Here is a 16665-nt window from a genome sequence, read left to right as displayed (position 1 = left end):
TTGAGTATAATTTTGTAATGCTAAGTCTTTTGTTTAATGAGAGAAAGAGAGAAATTTTGTGTCATTTGAAAAATTTTATTTTCGTGTATGTGACAGCACCTGTAAACAATCAGGTCAGCCTTATGAGAAAATGACCCTAATTATGGTTTGATTCAGATTTGTAAAATAAAATCCGTCAGTATAGTAGGGAGTACATTTACAGTTGTGAAAATTATAAATGTATTTTTTCACTATGCTCAGTATTTTAATGAAGCAGGCGTTTGCAGGCTAATTCATATGAAACTGACTAGATGTTTTCTCTTTGCAGACTGATGATGGTTTGTACAGGCCTAGCCGATAATGCACAGCAGTCTGTTGAGGGTCAGAGGCGATCAGCCAGTGTGGAGCAGGCTGGAGGTCTGTTTTCGTCTATAATTGGAGAGACTTCGGTTACCCATAGATGGGTCGTAAGTATTTTCTGTAAATCAACGCTTGTGTTTGGTATTCTCTCGTCTTTAGTGATCCACAGTGCCACATGATTTGCTGAGTGTCATTTTAATCATAGAAATTTACTGCCTGTGATTGAGGACTACTATTCGAGGATTAGTTGTTTATAAGGATCATAATTTTTACTGCTTGTAACCCTCCTGATAGAGGGTTATGAGAGGTAAAAATGGTGTCTTGGGATTGGTTTCTTAGAATGTAAATTGCAAAATGCTCCACAGCTAATGCCAAGTTTAGTCATTCTTTTTCACAAGGAGCACCAGTAGCGTATTAAATTCTGAAAAGAAAGCTGCCTTTAGGTGAAATTAGGGCATAAGTTAAGGTAGAGTTTTAATATTTAGGTGAATTTTTTATATAAAAGATGTATGAATATTATCTTTATTTTCTTTCTCAAAAAAATTTACTCTGATTAGAATATTTTGGCATAAAGATGATTTTCATTATTGCAGTTATACAAATTCTTCAAGTAAACTTACATGACATATTATTCCATGCAGCGTGGTGAGATCAGCAACTTCCAGTACCTCATGCACTTGAACACCCTTGCTGGACGTTCCTATAATGACTTGATGCAGTATCCCATTTTTCCTTGGGTACTTGCTGATTACGCATCAGAGGAACTTGATCTGACTAATTCATTGACCTTCAGGGATCTTTCTAAACCAATGGGTGCTCAGGTTGGTCCAGTTATTATCATATATTGAATATTTGTTTCAAATTCCTATGTTTTAGTATTTGTTATGCACTTATGTTATTGTTGTAGATTTTTCCAAAGTGGTTTAAAGTATTTTAACAAAATTTTTCGGTTTGAAATAATAAAATATCAATTTTCAGTTTGCAAAAAAACTATCTTCACATAGTTGTTATAACTTATTATTGTTGTTGAAATTTGTGATATTTTATATTAGCTATTTTCAACCTGACATTTATGAAATGCTTAAAAGATTAAGTAATGTGCATATTTTGAAGTTGTATTTCTATGATAATTATCCTTTTAACACATCATACCACTAAGTAGTAAAAAAAGAGCAATATCCCAACTTGGAGATAATCATGTGGAACTTTTAGTAGGGTAAATAATTTGAGAGATATACCTCTTAGTTGTTTCTTATTACACTGTTGGAGTAAAGGCTGAGAAACATGGTTGAGATCAATATACAATTATCAGGTTGGCACCTTGCCCGAGAGATCATAGTGTATGTAATGAACCAACTCTAAGAAAATCATCACACGATGAGGAAATTGTACCACGTATTTGTGGATCATGAAAAAGCACTTAACAGGGTTCTGTACTGTAAAAAACAATCAAGTGGGCGTTACGGAGGCAGAGGGTAGACCTTTGTTGTCCACTGTTGTGAGGGAAGAAGCCACTAAGGAGTGCAGAAAGCGGAACGTGGGAGCTGCTTTATGCAGGTGACCTAATGCTGATAGCTTCTTTTGATGGATAAGTGGTTTAAAGGAATGAAAAGCGACATAAGCTGAATAAAGTTTATGGTTATTGAAACTGGAAGAAAAGAAAATCTGCCGCCCGGAAAGTGGCCATGTAATGGTTGTGGCAAAGGTGCAATATTGAGCTCTGTATTGTGTACCAAATGTAAAAGATTTGATTACCAGAGGTGCTAAGTATAAGAATATACATGGAGTATTGTAGGTGGTTTTGATGGCCAAAATGCATCACAATAGTGTATGGAAAAGAGGGGTGTGGAGAACCTTGTTGTAATAGACGGATAGGTTTTAAGAGTGGTATATCATTCTTAGCTTGGAGACACACTCGACTGTGTGATAGGAGTTGAAAGAGCATCAAGAAGGAAAATTGGTGGGAGATTGCTAGACTACAGTAAACCCCCGTATTTGCGTTCTCACGATTCGCGGACACACCTATTCGCCAATTTCTCTATGGAACATACACATTATTCGTGAAAAATTCGCCCATTCGCGGTATTTTTCACTGAGAAGTATTCACTAATTACTGTATTTTCATACTTTCAACTAAATGCACTTTTTGTGAGTAAACTGTTAAAATACTCAGGTATAAGCCTTTTAGAGTTCTTTTTGTATTTGAACTATCAAAATAAGCAGTTATAAGTGTTTTTAGAGGGTTTTTAAGTATTCATGGATTTTAGCTATTCGCGTGGGGGTGTGGTACGCATCCCCCCGTGAATACGGGAAGTTTACTGTACAGGCAAATAATAATGTATGTACTAGTGGAGAGAGCATATACTGCTTTATTTAGAAGAAGCTGCTGCATAGGAAAGTGAAGGAGATTGTAAACTTGTGTGACAATTGAATGATAAGAATCATGGCAGTATACTGAGATCTCCCTCACAAATTGAGGGGGTTTGGATATGCAATGAGAAGGAATGAAGAAAGGTGGTCAGAAAAGCCGTAGATATGGAAGCAGCAGGATGAAGACCTTGGGGAAGGCATAGGAAATCTGAGGGAACTCATTTCATGCCCAACCCTTTAAAGGAAAAACTGAATAAAAAATGTTCTTGATAATGATGATAATCAATATACTCTATTATTCTGGTACTTCTGTTAGTGTTATAGAATTTATAAGGATGGAATTCATGTATTTTATTTAACATTCATTATTAAGTAAACTAATCAGACCACTGAATATTTTGATAGTGATAAAGTTAATGGCTCACATGAAGTAATTTACAAGACGATTTTGGTTTTTGGGAAGGTTACCAGAGTACTTCACTTATGTAAAATTAGCTAGATTACATATTGTAATTACAGACGGACACCATAAAAAAGTTGAAACTCAGAGGACTTTGCATTCTAATCAATATGATACATTTATCATGGAAGTGGAACATAATTTCCTTAACCCTTTGGAACTACTACACTGGATTGTGAAGCAGGTATTGTACAGGTATTAAGAAATGGCATGATCTGATGTGAGTATACGGCCTATGTATGACTGTGCAGGAGGTATGTGGAAACTGGCTCAGAAAGTAGAGTTGATTTTGAATAGATGCGACTGCAAAATGCCAAGGCATATGGTTGTGCTTTAATGCATTGGAAAGATCATGTTAATTATTAATTAGGAAGTTGCTTTGAGACATAATATCCAGGGGCCTGAAAAAAATACTAGATTTGAAAGACGAGGTCTTGTGGGGCTTGAAAATTTGGCTTGATTATTTCAAGCTCATCAGTGTGCTGTACTAAGGAAAGGAGAGAAATTGGTGTGGAAAGGAGTTTATTGACTGTTATATTTGTAGGTCGGTTGTTTCTGATTGTTACTTTGGAGAAGAACTGAAAATAGATATTAGTTTAAAAAGACAGTGGAAGGTAATGTAACTGTAAATGCAATGGAGACAAATGAATTCACAGTGAAAGGTTTTGATAAAATTGACATCCAGTATACAAAGGTGATGAGGATTCATGGTCATATCATTAATATTTGTATGTCAGATTTTTCCCTTGAAGGGGGTACTCTCTTGTGCACATTCATCCTAAATTCTTATTTAGTTCAGATCTTCATCTCTATTCCCTTTATTTCCAAGATGTATTTTATCTTTTGCCATTGTTATATACAGATAAGCTATTCTTGGCATTGTAAGCGGTTTATCAGCATCGGTAAGCGGTTTTTCGAAGACAGTACTGTAAGTGGTTTATCGACGCTGATAAGCGGTTTATTGGCACTTATGACGTCATAAATGCCATTATTACCATAACTATCAGTTATTTTCAGCTAGTGATGCTCGGCTATGAATGCAATCCTTGTTGTTAACCAGGGACTGCCTGTAGTAACCTTTCTTAACCACAGAATAAAAAAGGTCTGAAAAGTGAAGTCCGATCATAGGAGATAGCATATAATTTTCAGTATGTGCCCCCACTGAAGTGTACATACATGTACTGTACTTCGAAAAGCAGCGTCACTAATTCAGCAATCCAAGCAATGTCCCAATTAAAAAATGATTTATGGCTTCATTCCTAACTAGTATGAATAGGAAAAGGTATTAATAAAACAATGGTTTTTAAAAATGAATCACCATCAACTTATTCCTAGTAAATCCTCTAAATATAATCAGTGCATTACATTCACCCATGCTCATTCTGAGATTTAGATGCTTTGTGTCTTTCGTAAGATTTTGAAACTGTAAATCAGGATATGTTTGTCATGTGTTGCATATTCTTTCAGACACCAGAAAGGTTAGAGCAATTTGAGAAGCGTTACCGGGAATGGGACGATCCGTCAGGAGAAACGCCGCCTTATCATTACGGTACTCATTATTCTTCAGCCATGATTGTGTCCTCCTACCTTGTACGAATGGAACCTTTTACACAACATTTTCTCAGGCTGCAGGTAAGAAACAGGATAACCACTTGAGGCATGTATTACATGAATGCTCTATAATCTTGTGGAATTAGATAGATAGTGCTTTACTTTGAAATGTACATTGTATGATTATGTAAATAGTGTATGGAAATGGAAATGTAGTCAGCAGGATTATGTAGTCAGCAAGAATTCCATTTCGTTTATTCAAAAGTGGAGGAGACAGATGACTGTAAGTTGAATGATCAGCTTATAATAGGCTAAACAATGCTTTGGCACCAGTTTAAAAAGAATCGTACCACGTGGAGTCTGATGGTTACATATTATTATTGTCAGGGCTAAACTCAGAGAAGGCCAAACTCATGACTAGAAGATATATTGACTTGCTTGCTCATAGCAAGGGAAACATAGATACTTAGATAATATTAATTAAATATTTTTAATTGTGCCTATTTGATACTGATATATTATATAGCTACACAATAGCAAAATTTATTCTAGTAACACTTTGATGTTTAGTTTGAAGCACTTCTGATTTTGTGTGTCAAAGGGTGCACAAGCTACAAATCGGTTAGAGTTAGTTTACGTAATGATGGACTACAGTAACTCTTGTAACGAAATTCTCACAGAATTGAACACCCTGAATCTAGCCCTGCCTAGGTGCAGTCTGTATGGTGTTACTCTTAAATAACCGAAATTATTGTCATTTGAATTTGAGTCTCTTCTTCGAAGTGGAAAATTTTTATCACTGGATTTTGTATTGATGGTTTATAGATATACAGTATGTAGTGACAGTAAAAAAAAATTGGTAAAGCTTCTAAGATGTAGAAATACCTGATGAAGAATAACACCACTGTTTCCTCAATCCCATTAGGGTGGTCATTTTGACTTGGCTGACAGAATGTTCCATAGCATGAAGGAAGCCTGGTATTCAGCATCCCGCAATAACATGGCTGACGTCAAAGAGCTCATCCCGGAATTTTTCTACCTGCCAGAGTTCCTTTTGAATTCGAATAAATTTGACTTAGGTAGGAGCCCGTCAAGACGTTTTGGATTATTGAAATTTTCAAAGTACTTCCTCTTGCAATTGAGTGTTAAATTTATGGTAATTTGTTAGTTTTCATGTTTAATAAAATTATGTATCGTGAGATGTACTCTAAATTTAAATATTTAACTTTTTGGGTCCATAAATTTATTATTGTAAGTTTTGTGAAGAACATTAAAATGCATTGTATTTAACAATTTCTCCAAATTTTGTAGGTTGTAAGCAAAATGGTACACAACTAGATGATGTTGTCCTGCCTCCATGGGCTAGAGGAGATGCCAGAGAATTTATACGCCTTCATAGGGCTGCTTTGGAATGTGACTATGTGTCAGCTCACTTGCACGAGTGGATTGATTTAATATTTGGTTACAAGCAACAGGGTCAGCCTGCTGTAGAAGCAGTTAATGTCTTCCACCATCTTTTTTATGAAGGGAATGTGGATATTTACAAGTAAGTAAATGTGTCTTTTGAGAGTGGTTGTCCATAGGTACCTTTATACTAAATAATTCTCCAGCAATTCTAATAAATTTTGCTCACTATACCATGATTTATTCTTTGGATAAATGCAGTGAAATACATTTTTCTAGGTAGAATATTATTATGAATAATTTTATAAAAGATTGACAAGAAACATCTAATTTTGATAAAAACTTATGAAACCTTGTAAAAAATTTACATTAGATTGCTAGGAAGAAGAGTCAAGGAGGAAACTAAAGTTTTCATCCAAAAAATTAAGCACATCTAATAATTGTTGTGGGAATTATGTAAAGAAAGAAAGAAATATGTCTTCCATGTTGACTTTAAAAACACACACACACAACAAAGGGAGCATCTGTCCATAATCTTCTGTGAGCTTATAACATTACACACTGGCTTTAAAAGTCAACTGCTTTGTGTAGATCAGATGGAAAACAGGCAAACACACAGCACCTCATCTGTAAGGTCATCAGTCATTAACTTGCATGTGCTAATGTTTCAGTGAATGACATTTCTCGCAACTTAACATCAACAAAGCAATCGTATATACAGGAAGCCTCTTACAGGAGACCTCCTAAGTAAAAACTTTCAAAGATACAGACATGTCCATTTGTTTAAGATTTTTTCAAATGAGTGCAAAATGTAAAATTATGGCAGAATTTCAAATTTGGTGGTGGTAGTGCATAAGGTTTATTCGTGTGTGCTGTTTGGTGGCATACAGGACTTCATGCTTTGCGTAAACAGTTAGGATAGTCATGGAAGACCATTTTCAGTAAGCAGTTGTGCATTTCAGTGGTAACTTGTTCAACTCTTGTGTGACTGATTTTAACCTCAGGATTGCACGATGTTGGAAGTAAAATGCAAGAATAGTTGTGATGAAGTTGGCCGTGCTAAGAAGCGCCATGCCATTACAGGGGGAAGTACTGTACTGTTAAAATGATAGTGAGAGTGGAGCAAGGCTAGATGATCAACATCAGAAACTTGTTCAATGGAAATCATTCACAATCTTCAGGAATAAGATTAGATAATGGAACTTATGAACAGTTCTTTACCAGTGACGCCTACCATTGTTGCAAAGAGATGTGGAAAAGTGATTGAGGAGGTGGAAAATCTCCTTAGTGTGTGGATACAGAATCAGCATCAGCATTATGTGGCACTAGCCTATTTTTTTTTATTTAACTTGAAAGCCCAAATAACAAATCAGCAGAAGGCAAATTATTTAAGTATAACCACAGTGGATTTCACTGTTTGAAGGCTCTGCCTACCGTCCATAATGTGAGACGCGAAGTTTCGAGGATTTCCCTGAAGCATTCAACAAAATTGTCAAGGAATTGTCAAGGAAAAGAACTTTTACCCTCGCATATCTTCAGTGTAGATGAGATGGGATTATATTTGAGAAGAAGCCAGACCAGATGGATATAAGTGAGGAAAAAAAATCAATGCCTGACTCTAAAGGAGTCAAAGAGGCTGAATCTCTTGGTGGCATTGCTTCAGCAGATCTGAAGCTGAAGCCTCTGTTAGTGCACTGCACAGAAAGCCCAAGAGCCCTTTAAACAGCTGAGGGCTTTCTTCCTGTTATATGGAAGAGTAACCCCAAAGTCTGGGTCACAATGGCCATTTTTGAAGACATGCGCTTCTACCATTTTGTCAACATTCTTCTTATAATTGATGATGGCCTGCACCAACCCCCATTCCTGGATGACTTTTATCCAAATTTGAAGGTTGTTTATACGCCACCTAATGTCAGTCAGCTAGCAGCCAATGATCCAGGGAATAATAGCAGCATTTAAAATAACGTCTTTTGCATCACAATTTTCTACAGGCAGTGAATGTAACAGAAAATGACTTCAGAATTACCTTGCGAGGAAACGGTAATTGTTTGAAGAACAGGACCCAATTGCAGAACAGAACTGGAACCAGTGCCATTGGAATGAGGTGCTTCATCTTGCTCTTGATCTCATGTTGCTCATGACCCTCTTCCTCCTCTTTAACTCTCAATTGTTGGTTCTGTACAAAAAATGTCTATAAATACTGTATGAGAGAGGGGTGTGCATATTGTGGATAGCATTAAACAGCAGGATCAACTGTAGAAAAACAGTAGAAATTTAAGAAAAGGGACTCTCAGTTGTTGGTTGCTAAAATGCAAAATCAACAGCAAAAATGCACAGTAACCCTTTGAAAAGTATTTTCTTCGGACTTCTACCCAAAAAAGTCTGTATAGTAATGAAAGAAAGCTGTGCATATATACATATTCTCGATAATGGTAAACAACTGAGATCAGCTGATGGAAAACATGGAAATTAAGAAAATTCTCAGTTACTGGTTATTAAGATGTACCCAAAGTTACTGTAACAAAAAATGCAGTAACTTAAGTAGATGTTTCCAATAGGAGTTGATGGATTAGTATAGGAGGGTTGTCAGGCGATGAAAGAAAACAACTGGTAGCTTTGTAAGTGTAGCATTATCTAGCAAGAACGGAACTTGCACAGTACAGTATGCAGGGTATACAAACTGTATTTAATTTCAGTATCACTTTTCAAAGAAAGATTAAAGATTGTTGTTTATTATAAACTTTATTTTATGTAGAGAGTCCAAATTGTCTTGATTGATAACTGAATTGCTGTAGTGTTAAATGCTGCATGCTAACTTTATTGGATCTGCAAACAAATTGAGCTTGCAAACAAGCTCCTAGAACTCATACATATGAAGATGACTCTTTTTATGTGGGTATAACAGAAGAAAGAAAGGAAATGTGAAGACATTGCACAGAAATAAACTGCCTTGTAGTGCTTGGCCTACCATTAATTAAGATTAGTGGATCCTGAGGTGGCTCCTTCATATCCCCAGGCAATTGCTGTTGCGTTTTTAATTGCTAAAAAAGCTTCATAGAACTATGTTTGCAAATGTCATTTAAATGAAAATAGTAATTGTCAGATGCTGATAGCCTTAAAAGTACAATTTAATAGTAAAATCTGTTAGTTGAGTGAGACAACTGTTACAATATCTTAAATGAAAAACACCATCTGAAAGGGGTAAAATTGGGAAATTCCTCAAATGCAGTTGTGTCATTGCGCTGTGCTACTTTGTTTACGAGAAGTTCCTGGAGGGCACTTTCATAACCTGTTGCAGAATTATTTTGAGTTAGTGTGCGAGACCATTTTCTCTTTCAGGAGGCACGCCTGCGGTTTCCTTCAGTGGCTGACCTTGCTATAATTTTGCTCACGTTGTTTTCTTTTTGTGTTAATTTTCTCGACTTGGATCCTTGGATTCACAGCAACTACAGTTACTTGTTGTATTAGTCTCCAAACACTAATTGATGTGTGCTAAATCTTGTATCAGTTTTAATCTAAACTTAGTAAGAAATAACTTGAGTTATCCATTTGTATTTTGGGTCTACTTTGCTTATTTCTTTGATTGTAAGTGTAGTCTGTGCATACAAATCGACCAAGAAATAAAGGAAGCAATTGGTTTGGGAAGAGATTGAAGCTTATTATTTATGTAACTTGTGCAGTGTACTATATGTAACTGTAATGAAATAATGTAGTACAGACTATAGTAGCATAAATCATACTGCATTGTTTCTTTAACAGTATTGACGACCCGCTGAAAAAGAACGCCACCATTGGATTCATCAACAACTTTGGGCAAATTCCCAAACAGTTGTTCCGTAAACCCCATCCATGTAAGAAGATGTGCGGTCAGCGTACATCCATCATTGATGCAGGACCTCTATCCCAGGCTCCAGCTGTTACTCCCTTGGAGAAAGTCTTTTATCAAAATCTAGACAATCTGAGACCCACCATGCATCCTGTCAAAGGTTAGTAAAATGTTTATAGGCTGTTTTCGTACTTACCTGTATGTGTGATCCTTTTAGGATTTTTATTTCAAGCATATAACTTTTAATATCAGCATTGCAGTTATGTGGTCTGCCCTAAATATTGTGTCTTTTTGTCTGTTAATTTTACCATTTGGTAAAAATTGTGTACACTCTGTACATTGCCATAAAGCTTTGTTAAATTTTTATATGAAGCTTATAATAGAGAAACTTCATAAAGGTATTGAATACTCCAACAGAAGTGAAAGGTGCAGCTGGTCAAATTATTGCCCAGGACAAAGTGATCTTGGCTGTGGAACAAAATAAAACGTTAATTCCAAACACCTACCAAAGATACCTCGCGTGGGGATTTGCTGATCACAGGTAAATTTAGTTTTAATGATAATTGTTCACTTTATTATTTTTAAAATGGTATGCATTTTCTCATTTCACTTTATTTCACGTACTTTAATTACTGACGTAGGTTTAATTTTTAATAATTACATGTTGATCTTGTACTCCTTGATTCTGTTAGCAGGATGCCCATAAATTTTTATGTCTACCTTTTTTTCACAGTCCATTTCAGGACAGTGACTTATTGATTTTTCTGTAGCGTAGCTCATTAATTTAAGGAGCTTTTGCTAAATATAAACTGCCAAGGATTGTACCAAGTTGAGATTTGCATCTGTATGGCACTCACTTTGAACAGACTTTGTACTTTGCATTTCTTGCAAAGAGTTCTATGGGAAGAAACTTGGAACAGGGCATCTTCTCCAGATGAACAGAAACCATAGTGTAATATGCATACTTAATAAGTAGGAACTTCATATGGGTCCAAATGGTGTTTGGATGGAACTGTTTCCAGACTCAAATACCCATTGCAGGAACTATATGGATCTGAATATTCATGGGACAGAAACCTTATTCAGAGTGAAATGAATACATGCTGCATGAGAAATGCATTCAGGATTGAATTCCCTTCGTATTTGAAGAGTCACTTGTAATATGCAAGAACAACACACATGTGGGGAATTCACGTGATTACATTTTTTCTTAGAGTAAATGTATATTGTTGACATAAAAACTCTTCACAACATTTGTCCAGTTATTATTAACACTTACGGGTCAAGTATGCCTTAATTACATTAAAATTAGCATAGATTATAAAGCACAAGAAAAATAGAAACCAGGCTTAATAACTAAGAGAACTTCCCTCAGTGTGAGGGGCAAGCAGCCAGGTTAGCAAGAAGGGAGAACAGTTGGAACAGGGGTGGGTGATGTAGCAGTAATTCATTTTGGTTACATTTTGAACCGTGAGTGAAATAAGCTTGAAAAAACCCAGACAATTCTCCCTCGTATCCTGAGCTGAGGTGTGTGTTTTGCCATGAGTGTTGTCATATAGTCATTTAGTGCCCATTTAAAGCAATTTGAACGTTTTCCTGCAAAATATGTTCAAATATCATTGTGCGAAGTAAAGATTGTCGTATGGTGCGTGCTGGTAGTCCTCTTATGCCATTATTGCACATCATAGGATACGTGCTGCTATGAAAAGGTTCATGCTCTCCACCACTAAATGTTCTTTAATCATTCCTTGAAATAATAAAATGTATGGTCATCAAGCTGCACATGTAATAGTATTCTTCGTGTCTGGAAGCAGCATTGTTAGGAATTTGTTGCATCAAGATATTGAAGCAAAATGTGGTATTAGTAGTTGTGTGATATGACAAAAGAACTTTTGTACTGAAGTTTTCTTTTTATGGATAATTGTGTATGGGAACTCATGTGCAAAAATGGGTATAGTTTTATAATTAAGGTTCCTTTAATCTTTTTTGAGTGAATTGCAATGTTATTTATATTTGCAGCCTTCGTATCGGGGGATATGAAAGTGAACGAGCAGTCCTTGTTTGTGAAACACCACAGAATGGTGAGATCTTGGCTGCAGTGTGTCCAAACTACAAAACAATCATCACTGCTGGAACATCATCTGTAAGTTCAAGTTTTTCTTGGTGTCACTGTGCTGTAATTGTATCCCTTTTGATAGCCAGGGCGAAAGTTACCAACATAGCATTAACTCTTACGTTGCAGATTAATTTGGCGGAAAAAGTTATCAAAGTTTTTGTTGCTGAAATGGTTATTACAAACACTGTACCCAACATACAGTTAGTGTTGTGTTCCAGAAATCGAATATTATTTAATTGGACTGACTATGGGTACAGGGTAGTTTTCTGTACGTGGCCTCCGTTTTTTACTCGTCGCTTTTTCCCCTTTGCTTCTTTTTCCACCTCAGTGCCCCACGTCATCAGTTTATTTAAGAATTAATTCTGCGACAAGTTTGTTGAGTCTGTAGATTTGTCTCATTGGTTTGGTTACAGAGTCCTAAATGCAACTTTTTCACAAGAAATGCCTGGATATTTGAATACATAATGAGGAAATAAAAAAAAAAAAAACTATTTTAGACTTGTAGTTACAATATTACCAGAAATGAAAGCTCAAGATTACAGTTTAGGGGAGCATATTTCAGAATGCTCTGACAAACTGAACTCAAAATGAGTTTATTATTATTTAAATAATTATTGTATTTTGTATTTAAGTACCTTGACCAAAATCATATATCTAGTGTCTGTTATTTTGTAAATCAGTACAGTAAAACTTTGAGTAAAAAGGGATTTTGACAAAGGAAAAATCTATTTCTGGGGGAAGACCTGTGTCACCCGGTGAAATTACCATCTAGCACGTATTTCTAGGTAAATTTATCAATAAATTTACCTAGAAATACGTGCTAGATGGTAATTTCACCGGGTGACACAGGTCAAAGCCCAGAAATGTAATTTTATAGTGCCAAGATCTTTGAAAATTCCTTTGGCTTAGTTTCAATATCTTGCTCTTAATTTTTGGAAAAAAATTAGAGAAACACAATAAGCCATCTATATACAGTAATTAGCATTTTCATATAAGTGCTGCTTTGGATCTTTTACTACAGTAGATTTTATGGAGAGGAAGAACTTGGAATTAGGTTGTTAAAATGTTTTAAAAAACATTTACTGAATTTGTTTTCAGGTGGTTAAAGTTTATGAAATCATCAAACGGCAGTGGGTACAGAAGAAGTGTCTTTATGGTCACAATGATGCCATTACGTGTTTAGCAGCCAGCAGCGCATATGGGTTACTTGTATCTGGGTCTAGAGACCGTACAGCAATTATCTGGGATTTGGCCCGGCTAGTTTACGTGCGACAACTCATCTCACACGAAGCTCCTGTTGCTGCTTTAGCGATTAATGAACAGACTGTGAGTTTTTAAAAACTACCAGTTGTTGTTATTGTACTGCATATTTGTGTGCGTTTCTTTTTTAAGAAAGCTATTTCTTTAATAATACACGTGTAACACCTGAATTTAACAAACTTCTGTACTTACCAATTACAGTATATCATTATGATTATTTTTTGCTGCGCTACGATTTTAGATGTGATGCATGTTAAGATAAATCTCTTAAAATGAATTTTAAGTGTAAAGTGCAGCTTAGTTTAGGCTGTGAACAATGTGGAATTGCTGTTAGCTTTAAGATATGTAAAAAATATTCCAGTGCATACTATAATATAGTCTGTATAACCTAACACTTTGTTACTTACCAGATTCATATAAATTGGAATACAGCACAGAGCTTTCCCGAGGAATCATCAGAATCATTTTATCTGTTTTCAGGGAGACATAGCAACTTGTGCTGGGACGTGGCTCTATGTTTGGAGTATAAATGGTACCCCTATAGCTTCCGTCAATACAGCACTAGGTGCTCATTCCCCTCTTCAGCAAATCTTATGTGTCTGTTTCTCAACAATGTATGAGTGGGATGCCGGTAATGTCATTATGACTGGATCTTCTGATGGAGTCGTGAGAGTGAGTATTAACATGGGTTGTTCTTTAACTTTTTATTTTTTTATTTTTATTATTATTATTATTATTATTATAAAGATAAGCATTGGACGGCGGAAAATAACCTGCTTTCCTGTTGGGAGAAATAAAGTAAGGTATTTCAGTTTTTTCACTTCAACAAATTTTTATCTTCAGTTAATATACCTTTCACTCATTTTCATTTCATTATGATATGCTGTATAACTATAGAAATATGCTAAACATAAATAAACATTAGGTAAAACCTTATGTGGAATTTCAGAGCCAGCTTAATTTGTGGTAGGAAAGACTGACTGGTTACTGAAGTTTTTTTTTTAAAAACAGAAGGGGAATGATACCAGTAATTAGTAACCTGTTGTGAATGAATCTTGTGTAAGTCATTGACATCAGCTAGTTCTATAAGATATACGGGCAACAGATACCTTTTCTAAGCTTGAAAAAATACTCATCACTAATAAAAACTTTTATACAATAAAAACCATGTACAGTACTAGATTAGTAGAGGTGATCTGTATCGTAAAGCAGATATACAGGCTGTCTCCGGTTTACGGTGAGGGTTCTGTTCTGACACTGCCTCGTAAGCCGAAAATTGTTGTTACCCAAAATAATTGTCGAAAATCATAAGAAAACCTTACTTGTAATCCTTTGAGCATCCTTTGCGTGTCTTGAAAATGACGTAACCTGCATTTTTATCGAGTCTTTCATAAAAAAACCCTCCAAAATTTTACCATTCTGCTGTTTTGGAGCCAGAAAGAGAGAGATGTTTACATGGATTTTAATTTAAAATTTCATTGATACTTTCCTGTGATTACCTTAATATTAATACTTGAAAACTAGTAAATAATTTTTGTTCCTACACGAATACAAACCCTCGGTCTTTACATATGGATAACTTTCGGCGAAGCTGGAAAGTCCGGCCGTTAAACTTTTGCAAGGCAGTTACAGTAACGGTTACCTGTGGTAGGGGCGGAAGTACCACCCACCCAACTGGTATGCATTCAGTCTCTTCAGTTTACTTTCGGCCGCACTGTCGTCAAGACGTGCTTTTCTTCTCTGTCCTGCCATTCAGCCTTTTTCCTCTTGTTGTATGTTTTACATTTTCTAATTGGAAATATTGTTTTGGATATATTGAAACATTTGTGTATTTTGATATAACTGTATTAAGACAAGTCAGTATGTTTTGTTTCTGTGTCTACAATGATATATTTACTCATACTGGGTAGTGGGATTAGGACTTTCTCATACTGCGTGGTAGGATTAAGTTTGGAGTTTTTCTCCCTTTATATCATTGTTGTTATTTTTAGACACATATGTTTTGACTCAAGCTACACAATATCTGGGAACGTGGTAATGTTTTAGTCTGTCAATTGTTGTTGGGACTCTGTGTCAGAAGAGGTCTTCTGTCTCCAATCAAAACACCTCTCTGTCTCTCTCTCTCTTCCCCCCTTTTCCTTATAGTGTTTACCTTCACCATAGGAAATGGAGGATTTGAAGAATACGTTTTTCTTTCCTCTTATGAATTGGTTATTGATCTCATTTGTGAGTGCAGTAATGTTCGTGTATAATTCTGAAGTTTAAGTCCCCCACCTGTGATCGCTCCTACTGCTGTTGAAGCTCTTCCTAGCTCAAGAAAGGATTCAAGACACCTCTGGATTTTCTTGGCTAAGGACAGATGAGGAAATATCGCTTGTTCCTCAAGAACTTGGTGGGATTAGTAGCCTAGGCTACATGACATCAGAGCCCTTTGTTGGCCGACTCGGTTGAGCTTCAGACTGTCACTCGATGGGCCGAAGTTCAATTCCCGCAGCCGGCTGATGAAGAGTTAGAGGAATTCATTTCTGGTGATAGAAATTCATTTCTCGCTATAATGTGATTCGGATTCCACAATAAGCTGTAGGTCCCGTTGCTAAGTAACCAATTGGTTCTTAGCCACGTAAAATAAAGTCTAATCCTTCGGGCCAGCCGTAGGAGAGCTGTTAACCAGCTCAGTGGTCTGGTAAAACTAAGGTATACTTAACTTAACATGACATCAGAGGGATAAGTTCCTCTCTGGCACTTAAGAAGAACTTGTCTGTTCACAGGATTTTGAATGCTGATTCTTGACTTTGCCAGACTACTTTCACTTCCTTCTACCAGAAGGACTTTGCCCACAGGTCCTTGGACTTTTTTTCCTTGGATCTGGTGATGGCTGCTCAATAGATGGTGTATCTCATCCAGTGTCCCAGGCGGGACAGTTTGTATCTTGCCTAAGATGATAGTGTGGAAGAGGGAGTGAGTGAGATGTCTGGTCTCTTTTCTTTCCATTTTTCCTTTCTTCTCGACCTATGGACGGTTTTGAAGGATGACACATCATACGCTGGAACTGGCTTGATGCAGGTGAGTTGCAGTAATGCTGTTATAGCATTTTTATGTTCCATACGACATACAAATATGCCTCTCAATAGCCTTTACTTCTCTCTCCAGCAAGGGGAGCGAGGAGTGGCTATCCCATTGCATGTGGCTGACATGGTTTGTTCCTTGAACAGATATAGTTCTCTTTGACTTTCGTGTATAGCCGTTACTTCTCTCTCCAGCAAGGGGAGTGAGGAATGGTGACAAACCCGTTGCACAGGGCTGATATGGTTTGTTGCTTGAACAGATATAGTTCTCTTT

General features: G+C 36.3%; 1 protein-coding gene across 4 annotated transcripts in view; it reads left to right on the top strand.

The window, feature by feature from the left end:
- bchs (WD repeat and FYVE domain containing 3 bchs) overlaps positions 1-16665 on the top strand; it is a 388664-nt gene that overhangs the window by 337881 nt on the left and 34118 nt on the right. For all 4 annotated transcript variants that reach the window (XM_067128777.1, XM_067128778.1, XM_067128779.1 and 1 more), the window contains 10 exons: positions 308-446; positions 981-1160; positions 4637-4801; positions 5646-5799; positions 6032-6266; positions 9884-10110; positions 10368-10491; positions 11970-12093; positions 13165-13392; positions 13807-13998. In XM_067128777.1, coding sequence (XP_066984878.1) covers positions 308-446; positions 981-1160; positions 4637-4801; positions 5646-5799; positions 6032-6266; positions 9884-10110; positions 10368-10491; positions 11970-12093; positions 13165-13392; positions 13807-13998 — 1768 coding nt within the window. The remainder of the gene's footprint in view (positions 1-307; positions 447-980; positions 1161-4636; positions 4802-5645; positions 5800-6031; positions 6267-9883; positions 10111-10367; positions 10492-11969; positions 12094-13164; positions 13393-13806; positions 13999-16665) is intronic.

The sequence above is a fragment of the Macrobrachium rosenbergii genome, chromosome 27 (genome assembly GCF_040412425.1).
Source record: "Macrobrachium rosenbergii isolate ZJJX-2024 chromosome 27, ASM4041242v1, whole genome shotgun sequence".
NCBI lineage: Eukaryota > Metazoa > Arthropoda > Malacostraca > Decapoda > Palaemonidae > Macrobrachium > Macrobrachium rosenbergii.
The sequence above is the reverse complement of the archived record's forward strand: the minus strand, read 5'-3'. Positions and strand labels throughout refer to the sequence as shown.